Source organism: Chiroxiphia lanceolata, chromosome 2 (genome assembly GCF_009829145.1).
Source record: "Chiroxiphia lanceolata isolate bChiLan1 chromosome 2, bChiLan1.pri, whole genome shotgun sequence".
In the NCBI taxonomy this organism is placed as follows: Eukaryota; Metazoa; Chordata; class Aves; order Passeriformes; family Pipridae; genus Chiroxiphia; species Chiroxiphia lanceolata.
In genome coordinates, this window is record NC_045638.1 from 26,220,376 (window position 1) to 26,238,975 (window position 18,600).

Sequence of the window (18,600 nt, forward strand, 5' to 3'; positions counted from 1 at the left end):
AAACTCTTCAGGATAGTACTTACTCTTTAAGAAACACATCAGCCCAAGAAATGGAGTACTATAAGGTCTCTCACTTCTTTTTTTAAAACATGTTGAAAAGGGGAGGAAAGGCAATAGCAAAATAACAGACAGCATAGGAAGAAACAAGAAAGCAGGAGTTAACTTCCTTACATGTGAAGGAGGGAATTTGTTACTGTAGTCTATAGATTTGCAAAGCAAGAGTAGTGCTGAGTTGAAGAAATGGAAGTTCTACCAAACAAGGTAGGAAAAGAAAAAGATTTTCTTATTTAAACTGTCCAAAAAATATTTAGGGGCCAAATGCTAGTCGAGGGTAACCATGGCTTTGTGCGGTCCTGTGTGAACACAAGGAGCGAGGAGGAGAAACGTATCCTTTATTGGAATAGGAACACACACTTGTAGGTTGCCCATGGAAAAACTTCTTTTAACAGTTGTGATGTGTAACCGTTAAAGTATTCAATGGCAGATGAGTCTTCTAGTGGCATCAGTGGGAAGAAACAGCATTCACTGCTCTGAGGGGCAAGTTCATAGAACATAGAATATCTCAAGTTGGAAAGGACCTGTAAGGATCATCAAGTCCAATTTCTTGCTCCTCACAGGACTACCTAAAGCTAAAACATATGACTAAGAGCATCCTCCAGATGCTTCTTGAACTTTGAGTCCACTGAGGGAACAAGATTCTTTAACACAACAGTAACAATAGGATGGATGCATCAACAAGCTCTTTTCAAGGTCTGTCCTCCTACAGCCTCCCACTCTAGATGATAAGGTCCCCCTAAGGGTAGCAGTTTTGAGCCCAGGCCTGCACTCCAGAGTCCAGACTGCATGTGCAGACATAAAAAGAACATTAAATACAACAGTAAATTTAAACCATTAGCAAAGCTTGGTAAATATCCCTTGAATGTTGAAATTACAGCTCTCCAAGTCAGTGCCTGTTAAAGGCCCAGTTCCACACTGTTTAGCAAGAAAGCCTTGAGCACCTGATACGTGAACAAGATATGTAGGAAGACACCAGTGATCTCCCTCCTGTTTGACCCTCTCTGTAACTGTGTGGATTGAATGTAAGGGCAAGAGTGAATGCTGCTGCGTCTCACTGAATCAGCTAATTAAAACAGTCAGAACTGCCACAGCCATAAAAGCAGTTCTAGAGCCAGTCTACAGAGATACTTCACAGCATATTAATTTACAATGACTTGGAATTTGTTGCTACTGAAATCAAGAAAATGTTGCTGCTGCAGAATTTTCACTCATTCAGAGACACTAACAAAGTAAAAAAGAAAACTTCCTGTCAATGTCAAAATAGATTACTACACAAAAATGTCAAACACTCTGTGAGATTATCAGCAATGCAGGATCTCCCCCTCTAACATATGGATTGCATGATTACCTCCAGACAGGAGGAGCACAAAGGCTGCAGATATGTACGAAATACCATATAATAGTCTCTGGGGCAGTCTCTGGTTTCATATTGGTTGTTGTGTAGTTGTTGACTTCAGTAGTTACTTCAGTGATGGAGAAAAAACCTGATCCGCTCCACCCTCCCACCAAATAATTCTTTATTGGATGGTTGATATTAGCAATTAAGTGTTTGCAGTATTCACCACTACAACTGGAGTATGACATTAGCTGGTAACATTTCTCTACTGAATTCTTTGCTGTAATTTTATTTTAATTGGTTTCTTAACTCATGTCAGTGAGTATCATAGAATCATCAAGGATGGAAAAGAGAGACCATTGAGTCCAATCGTTATCCTTTTCTGAAACATTTTTACTATTGCAGAGAAGGAATATTAACTAATACTGACACCGCCCGTAAAGGAAAAGAATCAAAAGCAGAAGAACATAGACAAAACTCAGGAAGATAAGCAAAAAGAGGATGTGATTGCTATACAAAATAAAAATCTCAACAATAGTTGCAGTCAACCATCCATGACTTTCAGGAGAGAAATCCTAGGGCACTGGTATGGACCCAGCAGCTTTGGAAGAGCAGACTGTTCATGAGATATCCTACAGTAACTCAGCAACAAAAGCAAATTATGAGAAGACCAGAATTTCTGGAATTCTACTGTACCCCAAAATCCTAAGCAGCTGTCACAAATACCTGTTATCCACAGCCGCTGTTTAGAAACGAAAACTTACAAGAACCAGAGTGCCTGCCTCACAGCAGTGAAGTTGGTCATTTTAGTACTGGTCATAGTACTGGTTTAGTACAGTCAAACAAACTGTTTAGTACAGTCAAAGAGACTGGCGATGTGAATTGCAGGTTCTATCATCCAGATTCTCCTGATGAAAAATACAGGGCGCATTATACTGGAGCTGGGAGGAGGTAAAACAGCATCTTTGCCTCAGAGATAGAATTTATGAAGTCTTGGGCAGCAGATTTGTTTCAGGGGATTGGCAGCCTGCTAAGAAGTTAATCTACCCCTTTTGATTTTGATTTAAAAGGCTTCCTCTGGAGAGTGATATGTCTAATTGTCCAGAAAGAAAATTACATCAAAGCTGAATCCCTCCCTTCCTCAGTCTCTGTCACTCCCCTTCCCTGGACCATCTCAGTACCTGAACATTAGCTCTTCTATACAGTTCCACTCCTCTTACATCACCAGTGCAGCTGAAAGGTCTGTGTCAATGCCACCTGGGAAAGGCAGGTTATCCTGCAGGATAACCTACTGGGAAGCACTGCTTCCACCATCAGCAGTGTCTGGATGCCCAGAGGACAAATCTCTTACTCTGGACCTGCAGGTTTGAAGCATCATCCTCATGAGAGTTCATCGTGAGTCAGAGCAGCTTCGCCTGCATGGCCTGGAAGGTGCCTCTGCTTCCCAGGGGTTCAAGCAGAGTAAGGGTAAAAAAGGTAACAGGCATGGTTCATTTGAGAGCAATTTTTAATTATGAATTCCACACAACTGTAGCTATAGTTAATACTAGTACCAAAGCCTTGTAATGTCTTTCTTTGCTAGAGAGATCTGCAAACCACCTGCATGCTGAACTGGAGACTTCTCCCTGCTTGCCCTGCTCAAAAATTAGTGTCTTTCCGTTGCAAAAGGCAAAAGAAGTGTTTTAAAGATAACTGTTTCTTTTTCTAAGTTTGTACTTGCAGAACATAATATATGGATGCCTCAATTACCTAATATAATGACTTTTTTGCAAACAAAACCAAAAATATTCCCTCCTACAGTATCTGGAAAGTAATATATAAATACATAACAAAAAACAGGCAAGGAAAAACAAATAAAGTTGTCTTGATAACCCAAGATATTTTCTAACACACCAGAAACTACAATTTCCTTTGACACTACTGAGGTTTTAACTATAGTTCTTAGGATATTTCATATGCAATAAGGTCACTTCTGATCTACTTCTACAGTTTGCTCCTGTACAGTAACCATAGAATTTCCCTACTAAATGACTGTTATCTATAATATTAACCTTGAAAACAAGCACAGAAAGAAATTAAAGTATGTAAGTTTGTCAGAAATATATCCCAGTATTGAAAATGAACATAACAACGTGCTTCTTAAGATGAACATTAAATTTGAGTCCAAAATTCTTGGCTCCAAACAAAGTTATTTCAAATAGAACAAGCATATATATAACAAAGATTTATATTTTCTTGTTAAACAGGAAATGGTGCTTTCTATAAACAAAAGAATATGTGATTTTCTGGACACAGACCCAAGTTACAGTGCAGAGAGCTCAGAAAGCTTCAAATAAAATTGGCATTTATTTAGAAGGATGATTTAACAAGTTGATTGGATGAGGTTCAATCAGCCCATTTAGTCTCGTAAGTCTAGAAACATCAGTGTAAAAAACTCTACTTTTTTTTTTTGCTTTCTGCTATGCAGTGTCACACAATCACAGGACTGAAAACATGTTGTCTGCAGCAATGGTAGACACCGACCACAAACGATTTGGTTGCATTATGTCAACACTGATTGCTGTGTCCAACAAGAGGTTCAACATCCTTCGGATACTGAGGTGCAGTCCTTAGCAGCTGGTTCACATGTGGGAGCTTCGCCTGCCTCTAGTGCCCAACGACACCCGCAGCCTGGGCTCTCTTGCTTTATAGTGTTCGTTGAAGTCCAGTCTAAAGCTGAGGAACCGAAGGCTTTCATCAGAACTGGTTGTCAGCAGTTTGATCTTCCAATGACTGCCACGTATGTCAGTCTCCAGTGCAAACAACTCAGTCTTTCAAAGGGTGTTGCCCCCTTGCCACTGCCTTGGGACAGCATTCAGGACCCAACCTGTGCCAACAGGAGACTTCACCTTATTTCCATGTCACATGTACAATGTCAGCCAGGACAGCACTAGAGCACTGCTTGCTTCAAACATACCTATTTGATGTAGGCTGTACAGTACAAGTGACACTCCAAAACAGCTGAGACTCTGCCCATCTGCCCCAGCCAGCTTCAGTCAATTTCAAGCAAAACCTAACTACAGTCTAGTCCCTGCTAGCAGCTCTCCAAAAATTTGACTCAATCTTTCCCAGGGAGGGAGACGTGCAACATTTTGACCCAGACGGCAAATTTCTCACAAATGTAAAGCCTCTATGCCAAAGGCCAGGATCACCACAGCCTCCAGAAAGGGTCACCAATACTTTTTATCTGGGGACACTGCTGACTTCCATTAGACCTCAGCATGAAGCACTGAGCTCCTTTTGACAATGCAGCTGGTCCTTTAGCAAGGCCACAGTTCAGCCAAGTGGAAAGTGGAATTCTTAATGATATAAAAGGTCACAACATAATTAAAAATACATGGTTGTTACAAGTCACGGCCTTATCCTGGAAAACCATAGTTCATAAACAGCACACATCAATACTTTATCTGCACTTGGAATCACAACTCATAATTCATATAAAAACGAAAGGATCGTGGACTATGAAGCCAGAGCTCAAAATGCATCATTTGCAATTCTCCGCTGTCCTCTAAAGGCTGCTTCAGGAATTTCAGTCTCTGAGTTAGAAAAGTGAAGTGCTTCTGCTCTGTATCCATGTACCAGAACACAGGTCAGTAGGTCCAGGAAATGCGAGAGGTTTATGCAGAGCTTCAGGGGCAGCTCTGCAAGCCGCTGCAAGAGATTGGTCTGACCACAGACACAGAGACCACTTCTGTGAGGTGTGTGATGCTGCACTGGCACCATCTCTGGCTCTGGCAAGGGATGGGGTCAGTAAGATTTCTATTATTCTTCGCCTTGATACAGTTCATTCTGCTGGTGAGGCTTGGAAGTCCTTCAGTATGTCCAGGTGCCTGCTACAAATAGTAACGTGCATCCATATCAGCTTGCCAAAACTGAACTGAAAAATTTGATCTTGTCTGGTACCTTCCTGCCCCTTTCAAAGTGATTTTGAGCTATTTATTTATAGAGGAGAAAGGTCAAGATTAAAATAAGCCTATAGTTACATAGTTGCCCACTAAGAAACCCTATAGTTTACGTCACAAGTGCCTGCAAACTACTACGCAGCTATTTTTCTGAGTCACAGTATTGCCCTTTAATGGTCTTAATTAAGGAAATGGTAACATTATTTGCTTTTGCTTCCTGGCTACCATCAAACTACTCTTTTTTGTAATTATTTCCTATTCTGTTATTAATGTATGTTTTGCTCTTTTCATTTGCAGGAACTTTCTTTAGATTTCCAAAACTTTTTGCCTGTGAAATGCTGGAACCTCTGCATACATTCTAACTCTGGGATAAGTCTGGGTCTGATTCTGGTTTTATCTTAAACTTTAATTGTGTTAATATAGTTGCAACGACTGGAAGTTCTGCTTTTCTGATTTATCAAATACCATTTAGACCCCACATTTTGTGTTCTCTTTATGCTTTCTGTTCACCGCTAAATGGTGCAATTGCTTGTTTTCTAAAGCATGTTGGTTTCTTCCTTTTCTACCCATTATAATATGCTCCAATTCTTATTTTTGCACACCAGGTTGTTAAAAGAAAACTCCCATTTGCCTTTTTAATTACTGTTGTAAGCACGTCTGTAATTTGCCTCTGCTCCTTTACGCTCTTCAGCACTGCTCAACAGAAACAAGAGGTAAAACCCAGTACAAATATCCTCTTTTAAGGAGTGAATGTAGTGCCTTTTAGAAAGCAAGGCAGAAGACTGTTCTTTGCCTCTCTCTGGATAATTTTTGAAAAAACTTTAAAGGGTGATGAAGTGGCCTTGAGTAGCTTTGGGAATGTTCCCATTGTAGAAGTGAGAGGCATCCTAGATGCCTAACTACCTCGTTCCTGTGGCATGTATCTCAAATGCAAATAATTGGTTTTCATTTTCTGTGGCACTTGAAGATTTCATACATGGGGTAATCACCTATGACAGCTTTTTCCTATCATATCTTTTAATATTTGGACTGATGGTAATAATCACTCCAATTGCATTTTCTATACCCTAACTTAATTGCTGTTCTGATAACTTCTGGAGGAAAACATTTAACATAATTTGCTCCACAAAGAGTTACATAAATTAATTGCTCAGTGATAGAAATTTCACCTCCTACACTCCTCAGATTTTTCTTGGTAGGTTTTTCTTTCTCTACTCTTTCTTTACCATCTCTTTGGTCACCATTTGCTGCCTTTCAGGTTCCCTGCTCTCTTCTCCTCTGTCCTCTCCTTTTGTGAACAAATATCCATCGCTTTGGTTTCTTTAACTTTCCTGGCCTCTGTGTTGACTCTGGCCCCATACACCACCGGTCAGCTTTGCCATTTCACCTGCACTTGAGTCTCGATTTTCACTCATGTGGCACTCAGGTTTTAGTCCAATGATGTTATGAGAGAATGTACAATACTGGGTAGTCAAAGGGTAATAGCAAAAAGCTAACTTTGGAACAAAAAGAAAGAAGATAAATACTGACCAAGGCACCTTTGTTACTCTTTTGGGGAAAGAGAGTAAGCATCAAGTTAATTCTCATGAGTGATTCCGATGCCTCAAAGACTACATCGGACCAAGGTAACAGAAAATAGTTAAAATATTACATCAGGGAGCCTGTTCCTTTAGAGGGTCTGAGTGATCCATACCTTAAATTCATAGTATTCCTTGTCAACATAAAAATAACATGCTTTCATTTTACTTTAAAACTGGTTCAGCAAGCCCTCAGAATGAAATATGACCTGTTAAATCAATAGCTGTAGAAACTTTTCACTCTGAACAATTGCAGACTAAGAAAGGGAGCGTTTTACTTTTGACTGTTTATTGTTATCCTTGGTACTGTAATTTTGTTTTGTTAAATAAGGTAGAGCAGGTGATGGTCACAAAGCTCTTGTAGAAACCAGACAGAATTATTTCCTCTGACTTCTGAAACAGCAGGTTCCTTTATCTGTCCTTGCTCTGCTTGCCAATATTTGTACATCTCTTGCAGCTCTCCCAACTCTTCTGCCTCTCTCCAGTTAGCAGAATTATATTAGAGGTTAAAGTGGTATTTTAGGTTTCAAGTAGCCAAAAGATGATTTTCAAAATTAATTAGGCAATTTGGAGAAGTACCTGAGCACCTTTATGTGAGTGTGAAATATGTTCTGTCATCTCTGAGGTTGCTCATTCAGGTGAAAATTGAAATGAGTACAAACGTGCACACTCACAGCTTGTTCCTAGGTCAACATCAGAAACATTCACAAGGTGAAACATGCAAGGTCACAGAGGACTCCAATTTTCAAGTCTAGAAGTTTTAAATAAAGCCCCAATTTTCTGTCCAAATATCTCCCTTTTTTTTTCAATCATTCATTAGCTTTCAACTCTCAGTGTATTTAAAAATTTACCTGTGAACTTAAAGAGTGTCCTCAATATTGAAAATCATTGTTAGATATAACATACTGGAAGTTGTACACACTAACCAAAAATAACTGGCCATTCTTGATAGGAATATTATTTTAAAAGGTTGAAAAAGTTCTTGTCCAAAATATAGACAGGATATGTCACATGGACATATGACAGGAGGAAGACAGAATCTCTCCACAACTAATTTTAACAAAATAAATAAAGTAGATTCAGGCTTTTTAAATAAATACTATGCTCCTATGTAGAGTTGAGAGACCTTGGCATTTATTCACAGCATATGGTATAAGAAAAGAAAATCCACAGGGCCTTGACAGAATAATTGAATCACTAAAATAAAACTGGATTATGACTATATTCTGTCCTTGATCTCCTACCCTAAGCCTGTAACTAATTCACTGAAAAATACATTATATCATGAGTTTCTGCATTTCCTAGTGAGTGCTTCTAAGATACTAAATTTCATCATACTGCACCATGAGGCAGTCGAGTGGCTGTAACTTACAGAGGGAGATAAAACTTTCAGGGGCTGGTTTTTAACTTTTTATTCTTCAGAGTGCATATTGGTTAAGACATATTTTCTCTGTCAGTCAGCAGAAAAAATATCCCTTGTAGTTTAAAAGAATAAGACAGAAATACTTTGCAGTTCTTTTCCTTTTAAAGTATTTAGGATATTGGTAGCACCACATGGGTAGCCCTTCACCCCAGAAGAGTGTTGCACATTGTGTAACATCCTAAGATGGGCAGTAGTTTTATTCTCGGTTTCTGCATTTCTACTTTTAATGTTTCTCCAAAATGTCTTTAGGCCTTGGCAACCCTGAAAAGGAGGGGGCTGAGCACGCAGGGTCAGTTAGCAATGGCCCTGGGACAGGATACAGAAAAGAGGAGAAGCTGTGCTTTTTTCAGCCTGGAAATATGGTTGGAGAGACAGAGCCTCAGCTCTATTTGTATTTTCAGACACTGTAGCTTTAACAGCAAAACATCAAATTACCAGCCAGAAGTGTGCATTACATAACTAACAAAATAAAAAACAGCCCTGTATAGTAAATATAGTAAATGTGTTGCTAGGAATTATTCTTTAACATTGATTTTAGTATATAACCATTTCAGTGTTAAAAAAATAAAGTAAAAAGGCAAAAATCTCATATGTTTCTATTCAAAAATGTACCTGAATGGTGCTGCTGCCACCCACTGCAAGGAAAGCCACTTGTGCAGTTGCAGCAGAAGAACACTTGTCAACTTTTACTCTAAGTACACACATTTATGTAGAATTTAATATTGGTCTTCAGGCACAAAGTAAGATAATTTCTCTCTCATTTTTGTTAGAAATTGCCGAATCCAGCAGCCTGACAGAGGTGAGGCTGTCACAGTTTCATGGCCTCGGGTCCAACCAGTGGCAAGGCTCAGGATGCATCCTCCACAGATAGGCACATGCACACAGAGCACATGTACACACCACATATGTATTTATACACTGCTGGCAACACAGGTCAACACAGAACAACACGCAGAGCACTTACATGAACACAGGTAGCACCAACAGCTTCATCCTGCTGAGCTGGATGGAGGACCATCAGTGGGAGATATAGATATATTAGCGGGAGATCTATACATCTGTATATCTCACTAATATGCAATGTATGTGTATATATATATATAACTTATAAAAATAAGTTTTTCTGCACCAGGTCAGTGAGAGAGTAAGGGTGCAGGGTTCTTTCTGGATCCCAATAATAAGGGCCTGACAAAAAACAACTTAAAATAGCTGCTTTAGTATGGCAGAATAAAACCAGGAATATAAATAGGATAAAAAGATAATAAGTAAAATTTGCTTCAGATGCTGGCACCCTGCCTTTGTGCAGCACCAGATGGAGCCTGGATGGATTTTCCAGTGATGCACTACACAGGTCCCATCCCATGGAGGGTTCCTTCTTCCCACCACCTGGTGTGCAGGATGGGCTGGCACAGGGCTCTCCATCAGGTTACCACAGAGCAGCTGCTCATGCTGACACTCAGGGTGCTCAGTCACCAAGCACAAGGCCCTGCAGAGCAGACATATCTGTTCAATATCGCTAATTCCTTGAACACACCACCTTCTGCAAGGCTCACAGTGCAAAGGTGGATCTCTCCAGCAGCTAGGCTTACAGGCAGTCCAGCCAGCAGCTGATCCCTGCATCCTCTCATCTCCAGATTCATTCGTCCTCTCACTGCAGTATCTGCAGTTGCTGGCACCACAGGCACACCTGCCACCCACAATTCCACTCCAGTTGCTGCACTCAGACTCCCGTTACAAACACAGAAGAAAAGGGGAAAGGAATTTAGTTAGAAGACAGGACAGGCTATGTGATCAGATGAAGGGCAAAGATAGAAAAACATAGTGAACAGCATCCTATTTACAAACAACCAGTCCTTTTTATCTGCTTATCCCAATATTTTCCCACACTTTGTCCTTCCAAAATCACTTTTGGGCCACCTCAATAAATCACTGAAGAGAAAAAAGTGAGCTGGTTTTCCCAGTATTCTTAGTTGCATGGCTGTTCCATGCAGTGAAGCATTTATATGAACAGTACAGCTAGCTGTGGGCAGCTCTGTAGCATTTCTGTTGTGAAAGCTTTCTAAAATCAGTGTCCTCCTTCACACACATGAAGATTCTTACAGGAAAGCCATGCTTTGTGTTGCAGAGAAGCAGCACTAAGTAACGCTCACACTGCCCCAAAGAGGGAAAACCTAGCTGCAGGTGAAGGCAGAGCATAAATCAGCAGAAGGGAACAAAAAAAAAAAAGAAAGAAGGAAAAAAATAAAACTACCATAAAAACCAAAGAAGGCATCATTAGCTCCTATCCACTTCCAGGGCATCTTTCAGCAGAGCTGGTCCAGTTATTTCATGCCAGGGATTCAGAGTCTTCCCCCCAGCCTGGCAATCGAGAGCACCTGAGTGTGGCAATGGCTCTTCCAACACCTACAGGTGTGGGCAAAACAATCTCTGAGAAGGAGAATTGATCCCATGGCCTGAGAAACTGAAATTCCCAGGAACAGTTCCCATCCAGTTTTAGGGGATTTTCCCGCAGAGCTGGAACAGATTATTCTATGACTGTATTTATTGATGCATCGTCACAATTTTCTGCTCATTTGAGGTTTTAGTGCTCTTGTATAAGGTATTATGACAAGGCTATTAACACAGTTATTTCCAAGCCCAAAGGAAGATTTAAGTATTTTTACTCAACTTTTGATCCACCCTCTTGATGATAATCTGGCCTTAACAGTATAGGGCCAAAAGATGCTCACAAAGGTTCACCTTTTTTGTCTGTATAATTTTTTCACTGCTTCATCTTCCTTGAAAAGGGGTCATTGGCTTCCCCAAGGTATCCTTGTTACACCAGTTCCAATTGAACTGACCAGTTCCAGTTGTAAGACTGGAAGATACATTTATTTCCATCTACATGAGTTTTTTGTAACGGCTGCCAAGTTAGGGGATAAGAGACTGGTCTCCACCCACAAAGGACCATGAGGACAATGGCAGGTCCCTACTGGCCCCTTTAGCCTGGAAGTCAGAGCAATTCCTGCAGCAGTGAGAACTCTTCCCAGATTAACAGGTCCCTGCAGAATCACCTCAAAATGATCATTCCCAGCACAGCCACTACTGTGGGTTTCCTAGTGTATTGTGTGTCCGGGTTGTGGTAGAAGGGCACTACAGAGGTGGCTTCTATGAGAAGCTACCAGAAGCTTCCCCCCTGTCCTGCAGAGCCAATGCCAGCCAGCTTCAGGAGGGATTTGCCACTGGCCAAGGCCAAGTCAATCAGGAATTATAGTAAATGCCTCTGTGATAACATATTTAAGAAGGAAAAAAAAAGTTATTGGGCAGATGAAAGTTGCAGCCAGAGAAGAGCAGAGTGAGAACATGCAAACAACTCTGCAGACACCAAGGTCAGTGTAGAAGGAGGGGGAGGTGCTCCAGGCACTGGACCTGAGGGTCCCCTGCAGCCCGTGGTGCAGACCATGGTGAGGCAGCTGTGCCCCTGCAGCCCATGGAGGATACCCACACTGCAGCAGGTGGATGCCCAAAGGAGGCTGTGACCCCATGGGAGGCCCAAGCTGGAGCAGGGTCCTGCTGACCCATGAAGAGAGAAGCCCACGCTGGAGCAGGTTTTCCTGGTAGGACTTGTGGCCCTGTGGTGGACCCACACTGGAACAGCCTGTGCCTGAAGGACTGTACCTTGTGGAAAACTGGCTCACACTGCAGCAGTTTGTGAAGAACTTGCCCATGGGATGGACTCATGTTGAAGAAGTTCATGAAGGACTGTCTCCCATGGAAGGGGCTCCACGATGAAGTGGGGGAAGGACTCCTCTCACTGAGCAGCAGCAGAAACTGACTGTAACCCCCATTCCCTGTCTCCCTGCACCCTGGGGCAGGGGGAAGGAGGCAGAATGTGTGAAGGAGGGGTAGAAGGAAGGTGTTTTTAAGATTTATTTTACTTCTCATTCTCCTGCTCTAATTCTGTTACTAATAAATTTAATTAATAACCCCAAGCACAGTCTGTTTTGCCCATGACACTAATCGGTGAGTGATCTCTCCTGGTCCTTATCTCAACTCACAAACCCTACGTTGCATTTTCTCTCCTCTCTCCAGTTACAGAGGAGTGATAGAGAGGAGTTGGTGGCTAGCTGATGTCCAGCCAGGGTTGACCCACCACACCACATACAGGTGGATTCATTTTGGTCCTCTAGTTCCAACATGGTGCTGCCTCTCTGGCCTGTGGATTGGCTAATGATAACATGGGATCATGGCAAATGTCTCTCAATGCAGTGACCAAGAGTGTCCATGCAGCTAATTGTTTTTCCTAACAGTTTTGCCCAAAACACAATCACATAAGCTTTGTTGTTCTTCCAGACTTTACAAGAAGAATACAGTACAAACACACCTAAAAAAATGGAGTACTCCTGCCTGTCACATGATTTGTGACCTTGTGATGCCAAGATCCTTCAGCTTTCCTTTGGCACACCAAATATCACAGGCTTCAGAATCCATACTTGCTTACAGCTGAAATGCTGCCTGCCAGTACACCCGATAAGAGCAGCTGCACTGGCAGGTCCTCTAAGGCACAGGGATTAAAGCCTTACATGTTTTAACAAAAGTAAGGATTCTAAGGCCTGCACAACAACAGGAATCCTTCTGTTCAGAGGGGAAAACAGCTAGACCAGGGCTGCAAGTCAGTGCATCAACCCCATAAGAGTTCACTTCCATCATAGCTCACAGCAGCCTTACCTGCATGGCCTGGCAGGTGCCTCTGCTTCCCAGAGGTTCAAGCAGATCAAGGGCAAACAGCAAAAAAAGCCACAGACCAGGTTGATCTGAGGGTAATTGTTAAAGAATTGCACACAAGTCTTGGTGTATATAAGACTAGTACCAAAATCCTGTAATGGATAGGGATCTGTAAATCATTACATTCCTAACTGGAAGCTTCTCCTTTCTTATCCTGGAAAAAAAAAAATCAAAAACTTTCAATTGCAAAAAGCAACAAGTCTGAAAGATAATTGTGGTTTTATTTTTCTAAGCTTGCACTTGTGGAACATAATAAATGACCTGATATAATGACAACTTTGCAAAAGAAGATTCCCCCTTTCCCCAACTTCTGGGCAGCAATATATAAATATTTACAATGAAAAAATAGGAAAGACAATGAAGTCAACATTAGCCAAGTCAGTTTGTTTCTACATATCTGATTTTGAACATTAATTATTCAACCTTAACCAACACTTTCCTTCACAGTACTGAGGCTTTAACTTCATTTTTTAGACCTTATGTGCAACAGATACATTCCTGACTCTGCTTCTATAGTTTGCTCCTGTACAGTAACCATAGAGTTTCCCTACTAAATTTTTATTCCAAGTTTTTAACTTTGAAAACAACAAAAAAATTAAATATAAGTTTATGTTTCCTGATACAAAGTTTCTTACACAGTCAAACACATCACAACATTGAAAGTCAGCATAATGAAATACTGTATAGCTTCTTAAATGGACAATAGGTCTGGGTCCTGATCTGTTGGCTTTAACAAAAACTCTCTTCAAATAGAACAAGTACATATAGAAAAAATAACCTTCTTATTTTCTTGTTAAAAAAGGAAATGGTGCTTTCTATAAACAAAAGATGCGATTTCCTTGACATAGATATAAGTTACAGTGGAAAGAGCTCAGAAAGCTTCAAATAAAACTGGCATTTGCTTAAAAGGATGATTTAACAAGTTGATTGGATGAGGTTCAATCAGCCCATTTAGTCTCGTAAGTCTAGAAACATCAGTGTAAAAAACTCTACTTTTTTTTTTTTGCTTTCTGCTATGCAGTGTCACACAATCACAGGACTGAAAACGTTGCCTGCAGCAATGGTAGACACCGACCACAAACGATTTGGTTGCATTATGTCAACACTGATTGCTGTGTCCAACAAGAGGTTCAACATCCTTCGGATACTGAGGTGCAGTCCTTAGCAGCTGGTTCACATGTGGGAGCTTCGCCTGCCTCTAGTGCCCAACGACACCCGCAGCCTGGGCTCTCTTGCTTTATAGTGTTCGTTGAAGTCCAGTCTAAAGCTGAGGAACCGAAGGCTTTCATCAGAACTAGTTGTCAGCAGGACCAAGAACTGCTGGACGATTCCCTGAAGGAGAAAGAAAAACCCAAGAGACAGTTAAGGAAACATCCCTGGTGTGTTTTGCACAAGAATGCCAGGTGGAGCCTAGACCTAATAAGGAGGCAGAGGGAATACAGGAAAAGGCAAACACAAGGGTTCATATCCAATTGTTAACAAATCAGTTATGCTGGATTCATTCTTTCTGCAAAAATCCAGAGCTTCACTTTATCTTCTAATACCTACCACACAAAGTGTGGTAGAGAGAGACTCAGTGCAAACAGCTTGGTCTTTTGAAGCATGCTCCCCCTTCCCCATGCCCTGCTGGCACCCTCCATCTGCATGAAGGTTCCCAAGCTGCAGAGGAGATGCTTCTGTGTCACTGTCCTGAAACACCAATTCAGGACCCAACCTGCGCCAACAGGAGACCTCACCTTGTTTCTGTGACACATATACAGTGCTAGAGCACTGCTTGCTTCCAACATACCTATTTGACGTAGGTTGTACAGCACAAGGGGCACCCCAGAACAGCAGAGCGTGTGCCCGTTAGGGCAGTCAGTGCTACAGACCCAATAACTGGATTATGTATTTGGAGTGGTTTTTATGGAGGAGTTGCACTCTGCACATGGGAGGCACACTTCTGGATGCCACCTTCCCTTTTGGCTCTAGCCAAGAGACTGCACGAGCCCCACAGCATACAGGAAGGGAGAGGACTTAAGGAGGATGAGAAGACTCACTTGAAGAGTTCATTCCTGGTCTCCACCTAAATACTCATGTGGACATGCCCATAACTAGAGCACTCCATTACTTCCAAAGATGACCAAGGCTGGCCAGGGAAGTCCTGCATGGAAAATCCATAGAAGGGCTCAGCAGGAATACAGTCCAAGCAGGCAGAATCTACATTGCCAACTTGTAACAGTTCTGTAGAGCACACAAACTACAATTTATTTACAGCCTACACTTGAACACTTTGCCTCTACTTCCTTCTGGAGGTGAGGGCGGGGGCAGGGAAAACTGCAATATTTGGACCCACCAGCAAATTCCTTCCAAATCTAAGCCCTTACATCAAAGCATAGGATATCTACAGCCTTCAACAAAAGCCACTGGTGTAACTGTTCTGTTTTGCTTCAAACTCTCGTGTAAACCGAACTCTTTTGACAATGCAGCACTCCATCCAGGTTAATTAAAGCTTGGCAAAGCTATAGGCATTACAGAATAGATTTGATGCAAAACACCAGACAGGAGGCCTAGGAAGAGCTCTGCACATGCTGTACAGCTGCCAAGTCTCAGCTATAACTGTTAGAAACAAGCAATTGTCCACTCATGAGATAAAATGAACACATGGGTAACAACCCAGCAAAATCACTTCAAACTCATTCATTTAGCTAGAAAAACAATGCATATTTGCCTAAATGTGTATTTATGCATATAAAAAACAAGAAAGATACAAGAAATACCAGCAGCAACAAGGAAAAAAGCAGGCTCTACAGCTTCAAGTTAAATTCAGTATCAGAATTTTTTCAAAAACTCTTAACTTCAGGCATGCCAAAGGAAATAAATAAGAGAGGTTAAAAGGTACATCACATAATGAGTATCTCATGTCAAAGTCAAGAAATGATTTGGGATAGGGTTTGGTTTTCAGCTGACCTGAAAGGCTGCTGTGGCACAGAGTGCTGTGTCCCTCACATTGCTTTCTGAAATGCTTTTCCTGAAACCTAACAGCTGATTTTTCTGGGGAATGGGAATTCCCCATTTAGCATCAGATATAACAAATTAAAACAAAGCCAGAACAAATTACCATTAAAGAAGACAGCCTGTGCATGTTCCCCCAAACAGCTTATCAGTGAGTTGAAAACTGTTAGGCCTTAAACAAGAAACTGTCTGCAGTCTTTAATAGCAATTACTTGCAAAGACAGTGTGAAAAAATGGAATGCAGAAGGAATCCTATTTTTTATCCCTCAGATTATACCAAAAGATAGCTATTCCACTACTAGAGGAAAAGGGAGACTTACACGAAAAGACTCCTCCTTTGTGAGATGAACATAAATGATCACAAAACCTTTGACTACTAAGGAACAGTGAATACAGGCTTCTAAGTAGAGAAGAAAAAAATGAAGGCCTAGATCCACAAACTGCACACATGAATACATAAGTTACACCTATTCAATATCTGAAATTCATTTCTACACATCAAAGCTTAGCATATTTAAAAAAATATAATCTAAGAGGCACCTGGTAAAAGTGAGTGAGTATTCGCAGCTGTGAGCACATTTTAGGTATTGAGTCTTGAAATTCTTTCATCCTCTTGCTCTCTTCTTCCTCTTCTGATGCAGTTACACCCCACTTGCCCTACAGAGAGACCAAATGAGTTAAGAGGTCAAGCGTTACATGATGCAAGTTGCTAATTGGGCCACCTTCTGCCCAGGTAAACCACCATGCTTATAAAAATCAACTATTGCCAAAGAAAGACAAAGATGGAGCCTCCAATATTGAAATTATCGGTCCCCATGGTGGTTGTACAGCACATGAAAGAAATCTGACATTAGCAAAGCAGGCAAATCTCTCACCAACACTGCATGTCCCACAGACTGACAGCATGAAGGTAGATACAGAGCTCTGGCATTTTACACAAAAGGTTTCAGAATATTAAGGCCTTTTCCATTTACTTCACCTAAAAGAGCCCCAAATTTCTCATCCTCTGAAGTTCACTAGAGAAATCTTACTCAGATTTTCGGCACAACAGAAATCAAAACCACCATTCAGCAGTTTTGTCTGCAGTCACTAGCTACTGCTAATGACTTTTACATCTGTCCCAAATACACTTTTTATTTTCAGTGTACCTCTACATATCAAAAGACAAGCATATTTGCCCCAGTTCGCTGTCATGTTCTAGTAATATCCTCACCACACCTCAAGCTCACGCTGTTTTTTCCTCTCTTCAAATTGCAACCTCAGCTGCAACTCCTCCAGAGCAGCTCTGTACATTGCATCTTGGGCATTCTGGAGCTCAATGATCTGATCAAAAACTGCTCGAAGCTGGTTGAGAAGTACCTGTGAGACAGTCAGACAACAAAATAATGAAACAATTGTACAGCAAGAGTTTTAAGTTACTACCATTCTCCAGAATATGAGTAAATAAAAAAATCTTTTTACACACAGCTGGAGAGATTGTTTTACAAAGCCCTAAGTCAGTGGTTGCATAATCACATAGCTTGTTAGGACCAAAAACAACTGGTCCACATTGTAGCAAGTTTTATTATCAACATGTGTCACCATGTCTGGGCAGTAGGTATAGAACTTACCATTATAAAATCTTATATCAAAGGAAGAAAAATTACTTTTCTCTTTGCTCCTACAATGTCAGAGAAGGTGGTTCCTAACACATAAGCCAAGATCATAAACTTACAATTGAATGCAAAGGAGAAGATTTACCCTTGAATCACTATCCAGCAAGCACCGAGCTATGATTGTGTCCAGAAAAACTTCATGAGCTGCAATGATATGATCCAAGTCCTGTGCTTGTTGGACCTTGTTCCAGAGTTCATCCCATGAACATTCAAGCACCTGAAGCAATGATTCAGAATTTGGCTGTTTTGATTTGCTAGATGACAAGCTCTTTGAAATTTAAGAGACAACACATACAGAATATTAAAAGTATTTCATTTTTAAGTAACTAATTGGGTGGAAAGAGTATACCTCAAATGTAATGTAATACTGCATTTGATGAATGAAATGGACCATTTCTGATGCCAGAACGTGACACTGATGCAGCACCCCAGAAAGCTCTGTAAAAAATTCAAAGAGATGGCATATTAAAGACTGCAAGGACAAGCACAACCATATATCAGCTTGGTAAATTTTCTTCTACCAGATTGAATACTCCATAAAACAGCCACTAATCTTAGACAGTAGCAGCAAGATTGGTTGGCAACAGATGAGCAAAGAACATTGCAGCTATTTTTTACTGAAAAAATGTAGATAGATTGGAAAAAATTTTCAAGAGTGAGCCATTACAGATGCTGACAAATACGACAATCTCCACTGAGAAATAGGGTCAAAAAGTCCCAGTCCACTAAACATACACCAGAGCCACTACACTTAAGAATTTTCCTATTTCTTCTCAAACATCTTTCTCTTCTTAGCCTCTTCAGTTCTTAGCTAAACAAAAGCAAAGGGAATGAATGAAAGTAAATCTAGTAA

The 18,600-nt window shown here is 40.9% G+C and overlaps 1 protein-coding gene across 1 annotated transcript in view; it reads right to left on the reverse strand.

Annotated features, from left to right (window-relative positions):
* Positions 1–13,300: 13,300 nt before the first annotated feature.
* TUBGCP3 (tubulin gamma complex associated protein 3) overlaps positions 13,301–18,600 on the reverse strand; it is a 48,837-nt gene continuing 43,537 nt past the window's right edge. The window contains exons 18-22 of the mRNA XM_032680296.1: positions 18,097–18,185; positions 17,833–17,964; positions 17,311–17,451; positions 16,633–16,749; positions 13,301–14,430 (exon numbers count right to left, since the gene is read on the reverse strand). Coding sequence (XP_032536187.1) covers positions 14,272–14,430; positions 16,633–16,749; positions 17,311–17,451; positions 17,833–17,964; positions 18,097–18,185 — 638 coding nt within the window. The 3' untranslated portion in view covers positions 13,301–14,271. The remainder of the gene's footprint in view (positions 14,431–16,632; positions 16,750–17,310; positions 17,452–17,832; positions 17,965–18,096; positions 18,186–18,600) is intronic.